General features: G+C 47.8%; 1 protein-coding gene across 1 annotated transcript in view; it reads left to right on the forward strand.

Annotated features, from left to right (window-relative positions):
• Window positions 1-18,764, forward strand: part of ZNF512B (zinc finger protein 512B) — an 88,829-nt gene extending 70,065 nt beyond the window's left edge. Inside the window, exons 17-18 of the mRNA XM_058176717.1 lie at window positions 8,608-8,706; window positions 10,222-18,764. Coding sequence (XP_058032700.1) covers window positions 8,608-8,706; window positions 10,222-10,515 — 393 coding nt within the window. The 3' untranslated portion in view covers window positions 10,516-18,764. The remainder of the gene's footprint in view (window positions 1-8,607; window positions 8,707-10,221) is intronic.
• Window positions 18,765-19,868: the final 1,104 nt, after the last annotated feature.

Genomic DNA, 19,868 nt, shown 5'->3' on the forward strand with positions numbered 1-19,868 from the left:
TACCTAAAACAGCGGGTCAGGAAGGCTTCTTGAGGAGGGCCTCACCACCGCCTCTTTCAAGGCGGCGGAAAGACACCCTCCACCAAGGAAGCGCTCGTAATCGCCTGGAGCCAGCCTCGTGTCACCTCCTGCGTGGCCAGCACCAACCAGGAGGGGCACGGGTCCAGTAAACACGTGGTGGCATTCAGCCTCCCCAACAACCTGTCCATGTCCTCGGGAGCGACAGGGTCAAACTCATCCCATAAAATGTCACCAAGACCACCCTCAGCCGTCTCACCCGTATCACCGCAATCTTGGTCCAAACCATCCCGAAGCTGAACGATTTTATCGTATAGATAACCGTTAAACTCCTCAGCACGTCCCTGCAATGGGTCATCCCGCTCCCCTGGTGTAGGAGGAGGCGTAGCTACGCCTCGCTTCCCTCAATGCCACTAGGTAAGCCCTAGTATAGGACTTCACTAGTGTCCGATCAGCTTCTGAACGGCTGGACCTCCAGGAACTCTCTAGGCGTCTTCTCCGGCGCTTCATCCCTCTCAGCTCCTCGGAGAACCAAGGAGCCAGTTGGGACCTGCGCCGGGTCAGAGGCCGCAAAGGCACGACACGGTCTAAGGCCCCGCGCCCGTTCCCAGGCCGCAACAAGTTCCTCAGCCGAGCCGTGAGCCAGACCCTCAGGAAATGGCCCAAGCTCCGTCCGGAACCCCTCCGGGTCCATCAGGCGCCTGGGGCGGAACCAACGTGTCGGCTCCGTCTCCCTGCGGTGCTGAATGGCGGTACATACATACATACATACATACAGTGGTGGAATTCGCCGGTTCAGACGAAGCAGTACCGTATATACTCGAGTATAAGCCGTATATACTCGAGTATAAGCCGAGGTCCCCAATTTTACCCCAAAACTGGGGTAAACTGGGGACTCAGTATAAGCCGTATATACTCGAGTATAAGCCGTATATACTCGAATATAAGCCGATCCGAGTATAAGCCGAGGTCCCCAATTTTACCCCAAAACTGGGGTAAACTGGGGACTCGAGTATAAGCCGAGGGTGGAAATGAGGCACCTACGGTTGAAACCCTCCTCCCTCAGCTGAGAAGGCTGGCTCCCCGCCCGCCCTCTCACTGCACCGCAGGGCTTCAGTCCGGTAAAATGTGAAAAAGAAAAAAACTCGAGTATAAGCCGATCCGAGTATAAGCCGAGGGTGGAAATGAGGCACCTACGGTTGAAACCCTCCTCCCTCTCTCTCTCTCTCTCTCTCTCTCTCTCTCTCTCCCTCCTCCCTCAGCTGAGAAGGCTGGCGGCTCCCCGCCCGCCCTCTCACTGCACCGCAGGGCTTCAGTCCGGTAAAATGTGAAAAAGAAAAACTCGAGTATAAGCCGATCCGAGTATAAGCCGAGGTCCCCAATTTTACCCCAAAACTGGGGTAAACTGGGGACTCAGTATAAGCCGATCCGAGTATAAGCCGAGGGTGGAAATGAGGCACCTACGGTTGAAACCCTCCTCCCTCAGCCGAGCCGTGAGCCAGACCCTCAGGAAATGGCCCAAGCTCCGTCCGGAACCCCTCCGGGTCCATCAGGCGCCTGGGACGGAACCAACGTATCGGCTCCGTCTCCCTGCGGTGCTGAATGGCGGTACATACATACATACATACATACATACATACATACATACAGTGGTGGAATTCGGCCGGTTCAGACGAAGCAGTACCGTATATACTCGAATATAAGCCGATCCGAGTATAAGCCGAGGTCCCCAATTTTACCCCAAAAACTGGGGTAAACTGGGGACTCGAGTATAAGCCGAGGGTGGGAAATGAGGCACCTACCGGTTGAAACCCTCCTCCCTCAGCTGAGAAGGCTGGCGGCTCCCCGCCCGCCCTCTCACTGCACCGCAGGGCTTCAGTCCGGTAAAATGTGAAAAACAACAACTCGAGTATAAGCCGTATATACTCGAGTATAAGCCGAGGGGCTTAAAAAAAAACAAAACTTGAGTATAAGCCGTATAGACCCGAGTATAAGCCGAGGGGACGTTTTTCAGCACAAAAAATGTGCTGAAAAACTCGGCTTATACTCGAGTATATACGGTAGTTAAATTGCTGGCTGGCCCCATCCCGCCACTTCCAGGAATCCCCACGTACCTCATTTTGGCTCCTAAGCAGCGGTGAAATGCTCTCGGTTCGGACTGGATCGTCCAATCCGGTAGCGATGGCGGCGGGTGGTTTGCAGAACCGGTAGCAAAAATCCCTGCCCACCCATGCCCAGCTGAGCCGCGTGATCATCAGAGGTGTGTTTTTTTTTTTACTTTTAAAAGCATTTTTTCTTCGACCGAAAAAATACTTTTAAAAGTAAAAAAAAAAAAAAAAGGCCTCTGACGATCAGGCAACTCAGCTGGGATTGTCAGAGGAGCCTTTTAAAAGCATTTTTTACAACCTCTCCAGCCGAAGAGGTTGTAGAAAAAATGCTTTTAAAAGTAAAAAAAAAAAAAAAGTTGGCCACGCCCACCCAGTCACATTACCCCACCACTACTAAGCTACACCCACAGAACCGGTAGTAACAAATTTTACATTTCATCACTGCTCCCAGGTATAAGTGCAGGGAGGCCTCCTAGGTCCAAAACGGAGCATGGGGGGGGCGCCCCCCACCGCAGCCCATTTTTGCTCCCAAGGGGGGGTGCAGGAGGCCGAGCGCTGCCTGTCACACCCTGTCATGTCCCACTCCTCCGCTGACGGCCGGGTCAGGGAAATCCGAATCAGGCGTGCCTCTGCAGCTCTGCCAAAGTCCTAGCAAAGTTCTCAAGGCAGGCAGGAGACCAGAAAGTGACTTCAGCAAGATATGTTTAGACTTTGCCTGACTCAGAGACTGCCAGAAAGCAGGTCCTTTATATAGGCCATGGGGTGTGGCTCCATGACTCAGCACTTATCCAGGCCTGCCCTTCCCTTCCTTCTGTTGCCTCCGCCTATCAAGTCTTCTGACGTGAGGGTCACTCCAGTCTGCAGCTGTTGGCAATTGACCTCCCTCAGGCTCACATGCTGTGGAGGAGGGGGAGGGGTCTAGTTGCTCCGTTTGCCTGGGCATGGAGCCAGAGCTGGGGGCTGGAGATACTTGCTCTTCTTCAGCCTGTCTGGGCATGGAGCCAGGGCTGGGGCCGGGAGGCATGCCAGGACATTCTTCAGCGTTTGGAAGCAGATAAGCAGACCCCGGCTGCGGTGAGAGCAGGCAAGACACAACACACCCCCTGGCCACGCCCACCATGACCACGCCCACCCAAACGGTCATTAAGGCAGAGAACCGGTTGTTAAATTATTTGAATCCCACCACTGCATACATGCGTATGTATATATTTTAGGGTGCAGGTATAGACGTACGTATGTATAGAGGGACACAGTGGCTCAGGGGCTAGGACATTGAGCTTCTCGATTGAAAAGTCAGCAGCTCAGCGGTTCGAATCCCTAGTGCTGCTGTGTAATGGGGTGAGCTCCCGTGACTTCTCCCAGCTTCTGCCAACCTAGCGGTTTCGAAAGCACGTAAAAATGCAAGTAGAAAAAATAGGGACCACCTTTGGTGGGAAGGGAACAGCGTTCCGTGCGCCTTTGGCGTTGAGTCATGCCGGCCACATGACCATGGAGACGTCTTCGGACAGTGCTGGCTCTTGGGCTTTGAAAGGGAGATGAGCGCCGCTCCCTAGAGTCAGGAACAACTAGCATGTATGTGAGAGGGGAACTTTTACCTTTATCTTATGTATATAGCATGTCTCTACGGGTGTTATGTACGTGTACACTTTTGAAAGAGCAGGATTTCATTTTTAACGTGTGCCAGTGTGCCCACAGTAAAAAAAAAAACCGACAGTAAATGTTACCTTTATTTTATCTCAAAATGCTTTCATCTCCTTTTATCTTAAAACGTTGAACCTCTTGGAGAGGCTGGCTGGAATTGGGGGGGGGGTGTTGGTGATAAGAAATCCGGGAGACGTTCGCCGTGTTTTTTCCACGCGCTTGTAAATAGCATTCTGACGGTTGTGATCGTTGAATGTTGGCAGCTAAACTACACTCGGCCTGGGCTTCCCAAGTTGAACCCGCGGCTTCTGGAGGCCTGGAAGAATGAAGTCAAAGAAAAAGGACACATCAATTGCCCAAATGACGTGAGTGCTTTGGGTTTTACGGCCAGGAAAACGATTCTCGTTTCCATCGTTCCTGGATGGGATTTGAGGAACATTTGAATCCCAAACAGCGGTTCCCCACTCAGCTTCTCTCTTTTCCCTTCCAGTGCTGTGCAGCCATTTATTGCAGCGTGTCCGGCTTAAAAGCCCATCTGGCCAACTGTAACAAGGTAATGGAGCTCCAGAGTCAATCTCTCCCTACTGAATTGCCTATTGGTTTCTTTGTTGGCATGCAGAGGTTGGCCTGCCGTATCCCTCCGCAGACTATAGGTGTCGTGTCCCACCCCCCACTCCGACCAACGAGTCAAGGAAGTCCGTAACAAACTTGGCAACGAAGCCTCTGCAGCTTGCCAAATTCCTTCGAGGTTTATCAGGGCAGGCAGGAGTCCAAGTTGTGACTTCAGCGATAGAGTCCGATATCAGCAAACTAGATAAGACTTTGCTTGACTCAAGGTTGGAATGCCAAAAGAACGTCCTTTATGTAGGCTGTGGGGTGTGGCTCCATGACTCAGCATTTATCCAGGCCTGCCCCACACTTCCTTCTGCTGGCGTCGCCTCTCAGATCTCCGGAAGCGAGGGTCCTCCGACTCTGAATTGTCTTCAGCTGAATCTGCTGTCAGCGTCTAGGAAAGGGAGGGGTCAGAGGGATTAAGCTCGGGTAATTCCACCACCTGGCTGGCTTCCTGCTCTGAAGGCTGAGCCAAAGGAACACACGCTGTATGAGTGAGGTTTATTGGGCTTCTTTTTTCACTCCTTTAATCCTCTCCGGGCATGGGGCCAGGGCCGGGGGCTGGAGTTATGACAGGCCTTTCATCTTCATTATCAGACTCAGAGTCTGATAAAAGGCCCGGTTGGAGACGGGAGGGGCCCGGCTGAGAAGAGGAGGGAGGACGAGTCACAACAGTAGGCCAGGGATGGGCAAAAGGTGACGCGCCACAACATTTGGGGTGAGGCCAGTGTTCACTGACGCCACAGCTCTTCTCAAAAAGACGCCCCCTTCTCACACGATTGGCAGAGGCTGCACTAAGAATGGCCTCCGGAACCAGGGGTGAAATGCTTCCGGTTCGGACCGGATTGCCTGATCCGGTAGCGATGGCGGTGGGTGGTTAGGAGATCTGGTAGCAAAAATCGCTCTCCCCCACATCCATGCCCACTTGAGCCGCGCGATCATCAGAGTTTTTTTTTTTTTACTTTTAAAAGCATTTTTTCTTTGGCCGAAAAAAGGCTTTTAAAGTTTAAAAAAAAAAAGCTTCTGATGATCGCCCGGCTCAGCTGGGATCATCAGAACCTTTTAAAAGCATTTTTTCTACAACCTCTTTGGCTGAAGAGGCTGTAAAAACAAATGCTTTTAAAAGACTCCTCTGGCGATCCCAGCTGAGTTGCCTGATCGTCAGAGGTTTTTAAAAGCATTTTTTTTACAACCTCTTCGGCCTAAGAGATTGTAGAAAAAATGCTTTTAAAAGTAAAAAAAAAAAAAAAAGTTGGCCACACCCACCCAGTCACATTACCCCCACCCCCACCAAGCCACGCCCACAAATTTTACATTTCATCCCTGCTCCGGACCATCGGAAGTCACCTGAGAGGACTCGTGGCCTCCGATACGTCCAAAAATGCCGATTTCCAACAAAAGTCCATTATAAATGTAATCGCGGCACCCTGAACATTGCTATAAATGCAAGACCGGTTTGCAAGCACACAAAATGTGATCCGGTGAGCATGTGAGGGGGGTGGGCGGCGGCTATCAGAAATTCAAATCCAGGTTGTAAGAACAGGTAGTCCTCGACTTGCGACCACGAGTGAGCCCCGAATTTTTGGTTGCCTAAGTGAAGCATTTGTTCCATTTTACGACCTTCCTTGCAACAGTGAATCACTGCCGTTGTTAAATGAGTCACTCGGTTGTTCAGTGAATCTGGTTTTCCCAAGGACTTTGCTTGTCGGAAGGTCACAAAAGGGGATCACATGGACACTGCAACCATCATAAAGATGAGTCGGTTGCCAAGTGGCTGAATTTTGAGCATGTGACCTTGGGGACACTGCAATGGTCGTAAGTGTGGGAAAACGGTCATAAGTAGCTTTTTTCAGTGTCGGCGTAACGTTGAACAGTCACTAAGTGAACGGTTGTAAGTCAGGGACTACCTGTACCTTGCGGAGGGCATAGTAACCAAAGTTAGCAACTTACTGAACAAGTGGTTGTGAGTCAGGCCTTCTTTACAAATGAGTAGAGGCATAAGAATTTACATGGCTCAGTGGCTAAGACGCTGAGCTTGTCGATCAAAAGGTCGGCAGTTCAGCGGTTCGAATCCCTAGGGCCGCATAATAGGGTGAGCTCCCATTCCTTGCCCCAGCTTCTGCCAACCTAGCAGTTCGAAAGCAGGTAAAAAATGCAAGTAGAAAAATAGGGACCACCTTTGGTGGGAAGGGAACAGCGTTCTGTGCTCCTTTGGCGTTGAGTCATGCCGGCCACATGACCACGGAGACGTCTTCGGACAGCGCTGGCTCTTCAGCTTTGAAACTGAGATGAGCACCGCCCCCTAGAGTCGGGAACGACTAGCATGTATGTGCGAGGGGAACCTTTACCTTTTACCTTACCTGCAGCCTGAAGTAGCCACCCCATCCAGTCATCATAAAGGATAACAAAATAATAGACTAGACTAGACTAGACTAGAATAGAATAGAATAGAATAGAATAGAATAGAATAGAATAGAATTTTTTATTGGCCAGTGTGATTGGACACACAAGGAATTTGTCTTGGTGCATATGCTCTCGGTGTACATAAAAGAAAAGATACGTTCATCAAGGTACAACATTTACAACTCAAATGATGGTCAATATATCAATATAAATCATAAGGATTACCAGCAACAAAGTTACAGTCATACTGTCATAAGTGGAAAGAGATTGGTGATGGGAACGATGAGACGATTAATAGTAGTGCAGATTCAGTAAATAGTTTGACAGTGTTGAGGGAATTATTTGTTTAGCAGAGTGATGGCCTTCGGGAAAAAACTGTTCTTGTTTCTAGTTGTTCTGGTGTGCAGTGCTCTATAGCGTCGTTTTGAGGGTAGGAGTTGAAACAGTTTATGTCCAGGATGCGAGGGGTCTGTAAATATTTTCACAGCCCTCTTTTTGACTTGTGCAGTATACAGGTCCTCAATGGAAGGCAGGTTGGTAGCAATTATTTTTTCTGCAGTTCTAATTATCCTCTGAAGTCTGTGTCTTTCTTGTTGGAAAGACCTTGGAAGGACCTTGGAGGTCTTCTAGTCCAACCCCCTGTTTAACCAGGAAGTCCTATAGCAGTGATGGCGAGCCTTTTTGGCACCGAGTGCTGAAAAGGGAGCACTTTGCGTGCTCGTCAGGGCCGTGACCAGGAAGAAGAGCTGCCCAGGGGGCATGCATGCACCAGATAAAGTCCTTTTGGCTCCCAGTGCGCGCATGTGCCCCGGCAGGCAAGTCTTCCAGTTCCTGCCCTATGGTATAGGCCCATGATGGTGAACCTATGGCACGCACGGTATCGCCCGTTCCTCTTCCAGGTTTCTGATGTGCATGCACACGCAACGATCAACCAGCCGGCACGCATGCTCACACAGGAAAGCAGAAGACTAGCTCTCCCAGTTTCTGGCACTGCCGCATGCAAAAAGGCCAGCTGATCATCACCTGTGCATGCACGCCAAAAACCCGGATGTTCTGTCCCCCCTTGCCTCAGTCCGAGCTTTGACTTAATTAGCCGGCAACTATCAGCTTCTGGCAGCAAACTAGCGAGCGTCTGCCAAGTGTCTCTGTTATCTCCCTCGATGCCGATGAGTCAAACAGTACTTCAGCTCTAGTTAAGCAGTTGATTTGCTTGTCACGAAGGGGTATAGCAGCCCTTCCTGCTTTTATATGTGGCTCCATGACTCAGCACTTCCTAGGCCTGCCCCACCCCTGCTTCTGTTGTTCCCGCCTCTCCTGCCTACGAAACCTAGGGTCCAGCCAGACCTGATTGCCATCAGCTGGGTCTGGAGGCGTGGCCTGGGGGGGGGGAAAGAGTCAGGGGACGGAGGCCTTGTTATCTCTTCCACCTGGCCTGCCTCTGGCTCCTGGAGCTGAGCCAGGGAAGCTGGTGCTCCTGAGGTAAGTCCTGATGGCCCTTCCCCCTCACTTTCCAAGTCACTTTCTGGCAGGGGGCCCGGCTCGGGAGGCGCAGACACAACACCGGAAGAGGAACGGGTGACACTGCGCGTGCCAGGCGACGTGGCTCCGCGTGCCCCTTTGGGCACCCGTGCCATAGGTTCGCCATCACGGCCCTATACCATTTCAGACAAATCCGGTCCGTTCTTGAAACCTTGCAGCGTTGGAGCATTCACAGCTTCTGGTGGCAAGTTGTTCCACGTGATGGATTGTTCTCGCTGTCAGGAATTTCCTCCTTGGTTCAAGGTTGGTTCTACCAAATTTAACCTGGCTGGTTTTTGGTTTACAGGGAGGCCATTCGGTGGGCAAATATCGTTGTCTTCTGTGTCAGAAGGAGTTTAGCTCAGAAAGTGGGGTCAAATACCACATCATCAAGACACACTCAGAGGTAAGTGTCACCTTTTGGGGGAGTTGTTTGTTGCTGCAAAAAAGTTACTTCTAATAGCGGTTAAAGCACCAGTGTCAGGCTGCCTCTGATTATATCTAGGAAAGAATACACCTTGACTTCATTTGAAAATAAAGAAAAGTACTTTTACTAGGTACATCTTGATTGCAGCAGTATAAAGTTGAATCTGAGACAAAATATGGCTAACAATCTATATCCCCCCTATTTCTCCCTCCTCTTCCCCAAGAGGTCATCAGGTCTGGTCCAATGCCAGCTCCTTCCCGGGGTCCCGTGGTAATCTTCTTCCGCAGGTCTCTGGCTGTCAATCATATCAGGAATGCAATGTCCGTTAGAGTTCGCGCTCAAACATTCCTGTTGAATTCAAAACATTAATCTCCCCTCCCCCCTTAATTATGTCAGACCGACACTCTTAAAGGGCCCTCTCTACTTAACTTGAATCCAAGAGCTATTTACATTAGAAATAAAATCCCACGCTATCTAACAACTGAATATAAGGAGTACAAAAAGATATGAAGATTGGAGTGGAGGCTGACAACCAGGCTAGAAAGCAGGAGACTGTGAGTTCTAGTCCTGCCTTAGTCATGAAAGGAAGCTGGGGGACTTTGGGTCAATTACCAGGAGATGGTGAGTTCTAGTCCTGCGTTAGTCAGGAAAGGCGGCTGGGTGACTTTGGACCAATGACCAGGAGATAGCAAGAGCACTTAGACTTATATACCGCTTCACAGTGCTTTTACAGCCCTCTCTAAGCGGTTTACAGAGTCGGCTTTTGTCCCCAACAATCCGGGGTCCTCATATTACCAACCTCAGAAGGATGGAAGGCTGAGATGGAACCTTGAGCCTGGTGGGATTTGAACTGCCAAATTGCAGTCAGCAGAGGTAGCCTGCGGTACTGCACTCTTAACCACTGTGCCACCCTGGCTCACGGTGAGTGTCCAATCACCAGGAGACGGTGAGTTCTAGTCCTGCCTTAATCATGAAAGGCAGCTGGATGACTTGGGGCCAATCACCAGGAGACGGTGAGTTCTACTCCTGCCTTAGTCAGGAAAGGCGGCTGGGTGAATTTAGACCAATCACCAGGAGATTATGAATTCTAGTACCGCATTAGGCATGAACGACAGTTGCATGACATTGGGCCAATCACCAGGACTCTGTGAGTTCTATTCCCGCCTTAGGCACGAAAGCCGGCTGGGTGACTTTGGCCCAATGAACAGGAGACTGTGAGTTCTAGTCCCACTGTAGGCATGAAATCCAACTGGATGGCTTTAGGCAAATCCCTCCCCCTTAGCTCATCATGTGACCATGGAGACTGCGTGGTCATAAGTGTGAAAAACGGTTCTAAGTCACTTTTTTTCAGTGCCATTCTAATGTCGAATAGTCACTAAGTGAACGGCTGTAAGGGGACAACGAGTTGTATTGTGCAAACACAATCTAAACCAGCTTTGAGGGAATGCAGGCGACACGTACCCACCAATCTTCCTTTTGCTCCCCGAAACGCAGAACTGGTTCCACACCTCGACTGATTCTTCGAAGAAAAAGAAAAGTAAAGAACAGAGGACGCCCAGCAACGAAGAACAAAAGACTAGCCCCGATGGCAAGAAACGGGGCCGTAAGCCGAAGGAGAGGCCTTCCGAATTTTTCCCTAAAGACACAGAGAGCATGCTGGGAAATATTAACCATAAGAAAGCCACAACGTCGTGGCCGGTGGCAAACTGCATCCTGGATGAAAAAGATAGAGGTAACAAACCTTTCCACGCCCAGAAATTCGGGGTTAATAAAATGCCAGAAAAATAAGCCGAGGGGTCAGGAAAATGAAAAATAAAAAAAAAATACTAAACCCTCTTTACAGATTAGTTTACAGGGTGATGGGTGAGCAGAACGCTCCTCCGTTGGCTGAGCCCCTCCCGTTCCGCTCCTTCCTTCCTTTTTTTTTAAGTGACAAACCACTTTAAGACACAGAAACAAACATTGGGTTTTATTTTCGGAGACGGACTCGACCTTCCGGCGCGATTCTTCCATCCGAAACACCCGCCTGGATTGTACATAATGCCGGCCCGCATGGGGCAGACCACGTCCACGGATCGGTTTGAGTACCACGGCGAAAGGCGGGGCGGGGCGGTTTCTTCGAAAGAGACGCTGCAGGAGCAGGAAAGAGCCAAGTGCAATAGGGAAACCAAGTTAAGCGGGGTTTTTGGGTTTGTTTGTTTTTTTTGGTCTTCTCTGTTTTTGTGGATTGCTTTTCCAGTAGCAGTCGTGTGTTTAGGAAAAACAGAGCGTGTTTGGGAGTTTCCCCCGCGAACGAAAACAAATACTGTGGTTGTGGTTTGCAAACCCAGCTTACTTTTTATAATTTTGATAGGAAAACAAAAAAAAAAAGTACCCGAGATTGTTTGACAATGAACCGTTGGCGGGGTGGGGTGGGGTTTATGATGAGAATGATGGGGATGAAATAACTTGATTTTGAATTTTTGTTTTGTTTGTTTTTATGGTCCAACCAGAGATAAACCAAGATGGCCCTGCCTGTAATTTGGATAAAAAAACACTTTGGAAAAATGGAAAAGTTTAGGAAAAACTAATATTGGAGAAAGGAACTTTTGGCATGGAGATGTTTGGGGAAGTTTTCTTAAAGAGGGAGGTTTAATTGTGGAAAATTTAGGGCCTTTCCGCGAAACTCTCAATTTTTTAGTTCTGCTTTGAAAAGCAGGTGTGATGGGGGGCGGGATGCCCTCAAAAATATCCCAAGGAGAAAGATATGGCTAAATCAGTCTAATGACTGAATTAATTAATCTGTCATTTTATTTTCCCGTAGTGCAGAGGTATCCAATCCAACCTTAGTAATTTTAAGACTTCAACTGGACTTCAACTCCCAGCATGCTGGCTGAGGAATTCTGGGAGTTAAAAGTCCACAGGTCTTAAAGTTGCCGAATTTGGACACCACACCACACGCATACACCCCCCGCTGTAGCGCTTGGAAACGCAGTGTTGTGGGATTGTGGCATTCCTTAAAAGTTGCTGAGATGTATATTACATTAATGCAATGTCCTTGATCCTCACCGTCAATTAATGCCTAGCATTTAATTCAAAGCCAGGGATGGGTGAATTTACGCATTTGGCCCTTTCTCTATATTTTTCATTTGTGTAAATCTGTCCAGTTCCTTAAAGATGAGATGTCCCCTCCCCCCCCCTTTCAAGTTTGCACTAAAATTGGTATGCACTTGAGTGGACGTTATTCCGAACATAAACTTTTTGCATTTTTCCTAGCATCCTCCGTTGTTGCAGTTATGACAAGTGCGTCTTTGTACATTATTTCAGGAATGCCGTTGTTATTGTGTAGTCTTCTCCCTTAAAAAGAAAAAGAAAAAAACAACAACAAACTGCTTGGCAAAGTTTGAGAACGTGTGACTTTCAATTGAGAATAAAATTTCAGTTCTCATATTTATTCCAAATATGCCAAATTTGCAAAGGGAAGCATTTAAATGCCCCATCTTTAATTTGATCTACCTTTCACACATACCGTTGTCGGTACACACTATCGGACTTCAAAATGTAGACATAGGAATTTCTAGAAAAAAAGCTGGTTGGCATTTCTCAAATTGCTCTCTGCTTTTTTTTCCTAAAACATTACATTTAGCTCCCTGAGACATTTACCTGCAAGTCACAAAGTGGCAAATAGTTTTATAATGGAGCTGGCTAAAAATTAAAGAATTTTTCTCCAGGCAAAACTATAGCTAGACTATAAAATACAGGTATTCCTCGGTTAACTACAGATAGTCCTCGACTTAGGACCACAATTGAGCCCAAAAATTCTCTTGTTAAGTGAGACATTTGTCAAATGAGCTTTGCCCCATTTTACGGCCTTTCTTGCCACCGTTGTTAAGCGAATCACAGCCGTTGATAAGTTAGTAAACTGGTCGTTAAGTGAATCTGGCTTCCCTATTGACTATTTGATTTTGATCACGTGACTGCAACGGTCGTAAGTATGAAAGACGGTCATGAACCAGAGTTTTCAGTGCCGTCGTAACTTTGAACGGTCACTCAAGGAACCGTTGTAAGTCGAGGACTACCTGTCAATTGGGACCGGCAACTGTATTTCTAAAGAACACAGTTATAAAGGACAATGCCATGCAAATGCACTGTCTTAACAACAACCGTTTCAGTTGCCGTTTTTAAGTGAATCCCACCTAGTCACCATGTGCCATGGTTACCTGATCACCATTTCCGACTTCCTGCCGGCTTCCCCATTGACTTTGTAAGGTGCTGTGATGTCATCATTATGCACCGGTTGCCAAATGCTTGACTCACGTTCACGAAACAGCGGAGACCCTCGTTTCAAGTGCTGTTGCAATTTCAAATGGTCATTGAACGAACAATGGTTAACCGAGGACTCACCCAAGTATTCCGATTGGGACACAACAAACCACTATCCTTTCTGGACGATTTGCTCCAGCAAATCAACCATTTTTTAATAATATCTTTTTTAAAAAAAAAATTATCTAGTTTTCAAATTGCCCTTCTTTTTCCTTTTTTTCAACCCTGATATCACCCCCCCCACACACACACACACAGAGACCATCCATATTGGGCAGGATCTAAAACTAAATAAATAAATGGGAACTTGGGATCATATAAAAATAAATATATGAGGAAATAAAAAAACTGGGGAGACAAACAGAATGTTTAGCCCTACTTCACCCAATCTTTGCAAAAACATTCCTGTCCCTATAGCAATAGCACTTAGACTTATATACCGCTTCAAAGGGCTTTATAGCCCCTCTCTAAGCGGTTTACAGAGTCAGCCTGTTGCCCCCAACAATCCGGCTCCTCATTTTACCCACCTCAGAAAGATGGAAGTCAACTTTGAGCCGGTCAGGATTGAACTCCTGGCAGCGGGCAGAATTAGCCTGCACTACTGCATTCTAACCACTGCACCACCGCAGCTCTTAGTTCTATAGGCACTTACTTAGCCTTTCTACCATGTGAACCTCCATGCCAAGTGCATGGTAGCATCGCTCACCCTAGTAAGGGCTTTTTACAATAATTTTGTTTTGTGCTACACAACTGTTTTAGATGGCAGGGCTATACAGTGCTTGGGTTCAAGTCTTCAAGAAGCGTTTTAAGATGAGCTAGAATGCAAACATAGCATCGGTCATTAGGAGGCTAGAGGCTAAAACATGAAGAACGATTGCAGGATTTGAGTATGTCTTAGTTTAATTAAATGAAGGACTACATGCTAGCAATCTTGCAATATCTGAGGGGCTGCCACGAAGAAGAGCGGGGTCAACCTATTCTCCAAAGCAGGATAAGAAGCCACAGATGGAAACTAATCAAGGAGAGAAGCGACTTAGAAGTAAGGAGAAATTTCCTGATAAAATAATTAACTTGCCTCCAAAGCCTGTGGGTGGAGATTTTTAAGACTGGAGATTGGGCAACCCATTGGGTCTGAAATGGTTTGGGTTTCCTGCTTAAGCACAGGATTGGACTAGAAGACCTCCGAAGTCCCTTCCAATTCTTGTTCTTCTGTTATTTTGTCTCGTGCGCTTGAAAGCAGCTGCGTCTTTCCCTTGCTTAGGGCAGCAGCAACTAAACGAGGAAACGAAGCAGCCGATTGAAAGGGTTGGAACGGATGCTACGTTTACGCTCCCATCCCACAAATCCTGAAGTACTTTTTTTTAATTAAAAAAAAAAGACCCAAGCGCAGTTACCTACCACAACCAAAGCCAACTTCTGGATAGCTCTTTAGCGAGAGGTTGTGGCATGCCTTGGCTTCTTCTGCCAAAAGTTATTGAAAGGAATATAGACCTCCCAATCTGGTCATTGGATGGGACTCCAACAATCACTTGGAGTCCGTCGGTATACATCTTCAGCGAGAAAACCGTTCAATAAACCTGGTGCTCTTTAGTTCAGCTGGGATGGCAAACGCACGCTGGCTAGGGATCCTGGAAGGTGCTGACAAAATGTGTCTATGAAATGGGCAGCTTTATAAATCTGAATAAATAGATTCAAATACGTTTTAAGGATGCTGGGCTGAGAGAAGCAAAGGGAAGGATTTGACTGGCCAAGAAGGAATCTTGCAACTCCCAGCCTTTTGATCTTTGCCTTCCACCCCCAGGGTTGGTTTCATGGTTCGTGGGGTCCTTGGTGTTCTCTGAGCTTGGTTGTTTCCTGGCAGACATCTCATGACCCAACTAGGTAACGTCATCGGTGCTGGAAGGAGTGGGGTTTATACAAGTAGCTTGCTCTGTTGGTGGGTTGGTGTTCCTTGATTCGGCTGTTGTTTGCCGTCAGGTTGTCTGCATGAATAAGTAAGCAACAGCCGAATCAAGGAACATCAAGAAAACTCCCACCAACAAGCAACTTGTATATTAAAATAAGACCAAACTCCAGTCGCTTCTAGCATTGATGATGTTACCTAGTTGGGTCACGAAACCTCTGCAAGAAAACCACCAAGCTCAGAGAGCACTGAGGACCCCACAGTTCAACCCTGAGCTACAAATACAGGTGGTCCTTAACTTATGTCGCTCAGTGAAAAATTTGTTAAGTGAGTTTTGCCTCATTTTACGATTTTGCTCGCCGCATTTGTTAAGCGAATCGCCGCGGCGGTTAAATTGTTGTTAAAGTGAAGCGGACTTTCCCGTGGACTTCGCTCGCCAGAAGGTCGCAAAAGGTGACCCTGCAACCGTCATAACTGTGAGCCAGTTATGAAGCATCTGAACTTTGAGCTAAGCTGGTAACACGGTTGTTAAGTGAATCCGGATTCCCCATTGACTTTGCTCGTCAGAAGGTCACAAAAACGGATCGCATGACTCCAGGGGACATTGCAACCGTCATAAATACGAACCACTTGCCGAGCGTCTGATTTTTGATCATGTGACCCACCAGGAGGCTGCAACGGTCGTAACTGTGAAAAGCGGTCCTAAGAGTCCCTTCGGTGCCCTTGGAACTGCACGAACGGTCACTAAATGAACTGTTGCAAGTCGTGGACTACCTGTGTGTCTACTGTTGGTTCTGTATTTGTACACGTGAAGTGCTAGCTTGGTATAGAACCCTCCTCCTTCAATGACGTTTAGCCATATTGACTTGAGGGTCAGAGCCATAAGCGAATTTGCCACCAACACTGTGTGTGCGCTGAGCAAATGGTGCTGAACTTCTCCTCTCTGGTGCAAAGAAGTCTCGGTGCGAGTATCTTCCGGTTGTGGGCATTCATGTCAGTTGTAAGCCAAAAAGTCCAAAGCTGACTTGAGGAATTCTGGGAGTTGAAGTCCGCAAGTCTTACAGTTGCCAAGGTTGGAGACCAGTGGTGGGTTTCATATTTTTATTTTTTTTTACTACCGGTTCTGTGGATGTGGCTTGGTGGGCATGGCTTGGCTTGGTGGGCGTGGCAGGGGAAGGATACTGTAAAATCTCCATTCCCACCCCATTCCAGGGGAAGGATACTGTAAAATCTCCATTCCCTCCCCAATCCAGGGGAAGGATACTGCAAAATCCCCATTTCCTCCTGATCAGCTGGGACTTGGGAGGCAGAGAATAGATGGGGGAGGGGCCAGTCAGAATTTTTACTACCGGTTCTCCGAACTACTCAAAATTTCCATTCTGGTTCTCCAGAACTGGTCAGAACCTGTTGAAACCCACCTCTGCTGGAAACCCCTGCTCTAGAAGGCAAGATTCTCTTTAAGTGCAAGCAAGATGGCGGTCCGAGTGGTGGACTCATCCTGTGATTTGATCCCTGCAGATGTTCCCGTGTCGAACAATGATCCCTGGTTACGACCAGCCTTCCACTAACAGGAGCTTCTGTGGCTAAGACGCCTCTGCCCTGGCAGAGCCTGCCAGCTTTTTCTAAGGGCCGGTCTCCAAAAAGAGGGGTTTCCAACCTTGGATACTTTTTAAGACTTTGTGACAGGGTTCCAAGTAACGTACCCGTAGCAAACAAAACTCGGAGGCAGGCAATTTCCTCAAAAGAATCGGTTTATTGGATTTGTCATATGGCAGCGGTGTCAAACTCAAGGCCCGGGGGCTTTGACCCGGCCTGCAGGGTGCTTAGATCCCCCCCTCTCCCCACTTTCCCTGCTCCTGGCACACGATGGCCCGATACGCCCGTTTTTCTCTCTCCCCAAACTCCAGAGCCTTTCTAAGAGGCTGGGGAGGGCGAAAATGGCCTTCCCCATCCCCCGGAGGTCCTCCGGAGGCTGGAAACGGCCCGTTTGCCAACTTCCAGTAGGACCGGAAGGCCCATTTTTTGCTGTCCCCAGGCTCCTAGAAAGGCTCTGGAACCTGGGGAGAGAGAAAAACGGGCCTTCCCCCCCCCCACTCTCCCCAAGGCTCTCCAAAGGCAGAAAACAGCCTGTTTCCCTACTTCTGGTGGGCCCAGAAGGCCCAAAAATTAGCCACTGGACTTGCGTTGCCCACGGATATGGCCACGCGAGGCACATTCGCCATCACGGAACTAGGAGGTTCATGAAATAGCCCAATAAAATACAGTTCTAGGCGCCTAGAATTCCCAAACAACCTAGACTGGGACGATAGTCAGACAAAAAAATTAGTTTTAGTATTTAAGTTGGCCAACTCTTGTTTGCTTTGAACACCATCATGCTCCCGTTGACCCGGTGTATATTTTATCTCTCTGTGGTAGAGTTGACATTACGGAGCTCTTGGTGCCCTCTGAGCTTGGTTGTTTGCTTGTAGACGTTTCATGACCCAACTAGGTAACATCATCAGTTATATCAGGTAATATCGTCAGGCAATTTGCTGCAAGAAAATAACCAAGCTCAACTAACCAGGGACCCCCACAATTCAACCCTGAGCTACAATGCAGGTAGTCCTCGACTTACGACCACAATCGAGCCCAACATTTCTGTCGTTAAGGGGAGACAGTTGTTAAGTGGGTTTTGCTTCCGTTTTATGATGTTCTGGTCACAGTTCTTAAGCGAATTGCTGCCCTACTTAAGTTAGCAACATACTGTAGTTGTTAAGTGAGCCCAGTGCACTTTTTTGGTCAGAAGGTCACAAAACGGGGATTTCGTGAGACAGCAACGGTCATAAGTATGAACCGGTTGCCGAGCATTTGAATTCTGGGGATGCTGCAAAGGTCGTAACTGTGAAGACTGGTCACCAGTCACTTTTTTCCCCAGTGCAGTTGTAACTTTGAACGGTCACTAAATGAACTGTTGTAAGTCGAGAACTATCTGTATTCTCTTCTATTAGAATTGATCTTAAGCAACCTATGTTATGTGTGGCAACTCTGTGGCTGGTAGAAATGTGACGGCGGTAAACTTTGTGGATCTTTACAGGATTGGACACGCCCATAATTGTATGTATAGGTAGGTAGTCCTCAATTTATGACCATCACGGAGCCCAAAATTTCAGTTGCTAAGTCGTTAAGTGAGTTTTGCCTGTTTTACGACCTGTCTTGCCACAGTTGTTAAGTGAATCACTGCAGTTTGTTCAATTAGCTACACGGTTGTTAAGTGAATCTGACTTTCCCCCCGTCGATTTTGCCTGTCAGGAGGTCGCAAAAGGAGATCACGTGACCCCAGGACACTGCAACCGTCATAAGTACATGCCAGTGGCCACGCAGCCAAATTTTAAATCATGTGACCATCAGGATACTGCAGTAGTTGTAATTGTGAAAAACAATCAGATATCACTTTTTTCAGCGATGTAACTAAATGAACTGTTGTAAGCCAAGGACTGCCTGTAATGGAATTTTGTGGAAAGGCACCTCACTTTGTTCTTTTAAACTCAAGCAGTAGCGGGCAGTTCCACTGTATAAGAGTCCAGATGAGTTGTGAAGATTTTGATGCTGAATATGTTTGTGTCTTTTTCCTCCTCCTCCTCCTTCTCCTCCTCCCTTCATTCTCCTTTCCTTTTTCTTCCTTTGTTCCCATCTCCCTTCCCTTCCTAACTCCTCATCTTTCTCCTTCTCTTCCCTTCCTCCCTTGCTTCTTCTCCTTTTTCTTCTCTGCCTCCATTTCTGACTCCTCTTTTTTTCCTTCCTTCCTTTCTTCCTCCCTCCCTCCCTCACCCCACCCACCCTCCCTTCCCTCTTCCTTCCTCCTTGCTTCTTCTCCTTTCTTCCTTTGTTCCCATCTCCTTCCTTCCTAACTCCTCATCTTTCTCCTTCTCTTCCTTCCTCCCTTGCTTCTTCTCCTTTTCTTCTCTGCCTCCATTTCTGACTCCTCTTTTTCCTTCCTTCCTTTCTTCCTCCCTCCCTCCCTCACCCCACCCACCCTCCCTTCCCTCTTCCTTCCTTTTTTCCTTCCTCCCTCCCTCCCCTATTTCTTTCTTGGTTTCCCTCCCTCCCTCTCTTCTTTCTTTCTTTTTTTCTTTCTTTCTTTCTTTCTGGGATGGTTGTAAAGCAAACCTTTGAAAGAGGTATTCTCTGAATCAAAGAAGATAGAAGGGCTACATAGGAAGGTGGAGGATCTTCAGGTTTATTGCTGTGCTGATCGTCAAAGTACAAGAAAGGAAGGCAGGATTCTGGAGGCAAAATAGGTCAAAGAACAGGATGTTTTCAACAAATAATTTGGGTTCCAAGACCAGGTCCTGCGTCAGTCATATATGGGCCTCTGGTAATGCGGGCATCTACCAAGAAGGGCAGAGAAAAATGTGGGCCGCAGGAGCCTTGCAAACTTAGCAAAGGTTTACATTGAGTTGGCTAGAGTTGGATAGACATCCTTTGAATTGAATGGCGGAGTAGGGGGTTGGACTGGATGACCTCGTGGCTCCCTTCTTTCTCATCCACAGTAAAGGTTCCTGACGATTCCTGTGTGTATTTGACAGCTTTTAGCAGCGACTAAAGAGGCTCTCTGGTTTTCTGGCAGCCAAAGCGAGGGTGAAATTGCCCTTTGTGTTTTTAAAGATGGAAATAATTGCAGTCAATTATATTTTCTTTTCAAATATTCCAACTTATTTTTGTTTCCTGAATCAATAAAACGTCCCTGTTTTTCACCATGTGACAAAGGGAAATGCTGGCAAAGGCATATATATCCCCAGCCCTAGAAAGTTGCAAACACCGGGGATCTTTCTAGCATTTGCTTTATTGCAACAACACCAAGCCATAATTCCGTCATGGGTCATTTTCTGCATTTACTGCCTGTGGTTTGAATGATTCTCGGAAAAAGCTCAAAGATTGTTCTTGTTCTCCGACACGC

The sequence above is a fragment of the Ahaetulla prasina genome, chromosome 3 (genome assembly GCF_028640845.1).
Source record: "Ahaetulla prasina isolate Xishuangbanna chromosome 3, ASM2864084v1, whole genome shotgun sequence".
Classification (NCBI taxonomy): Eukaryota; Metazoa; Chordata; class Lepidosauria; order Squamata; family Colubridae; genus Ahaetulla; species Ahaetulla prasina.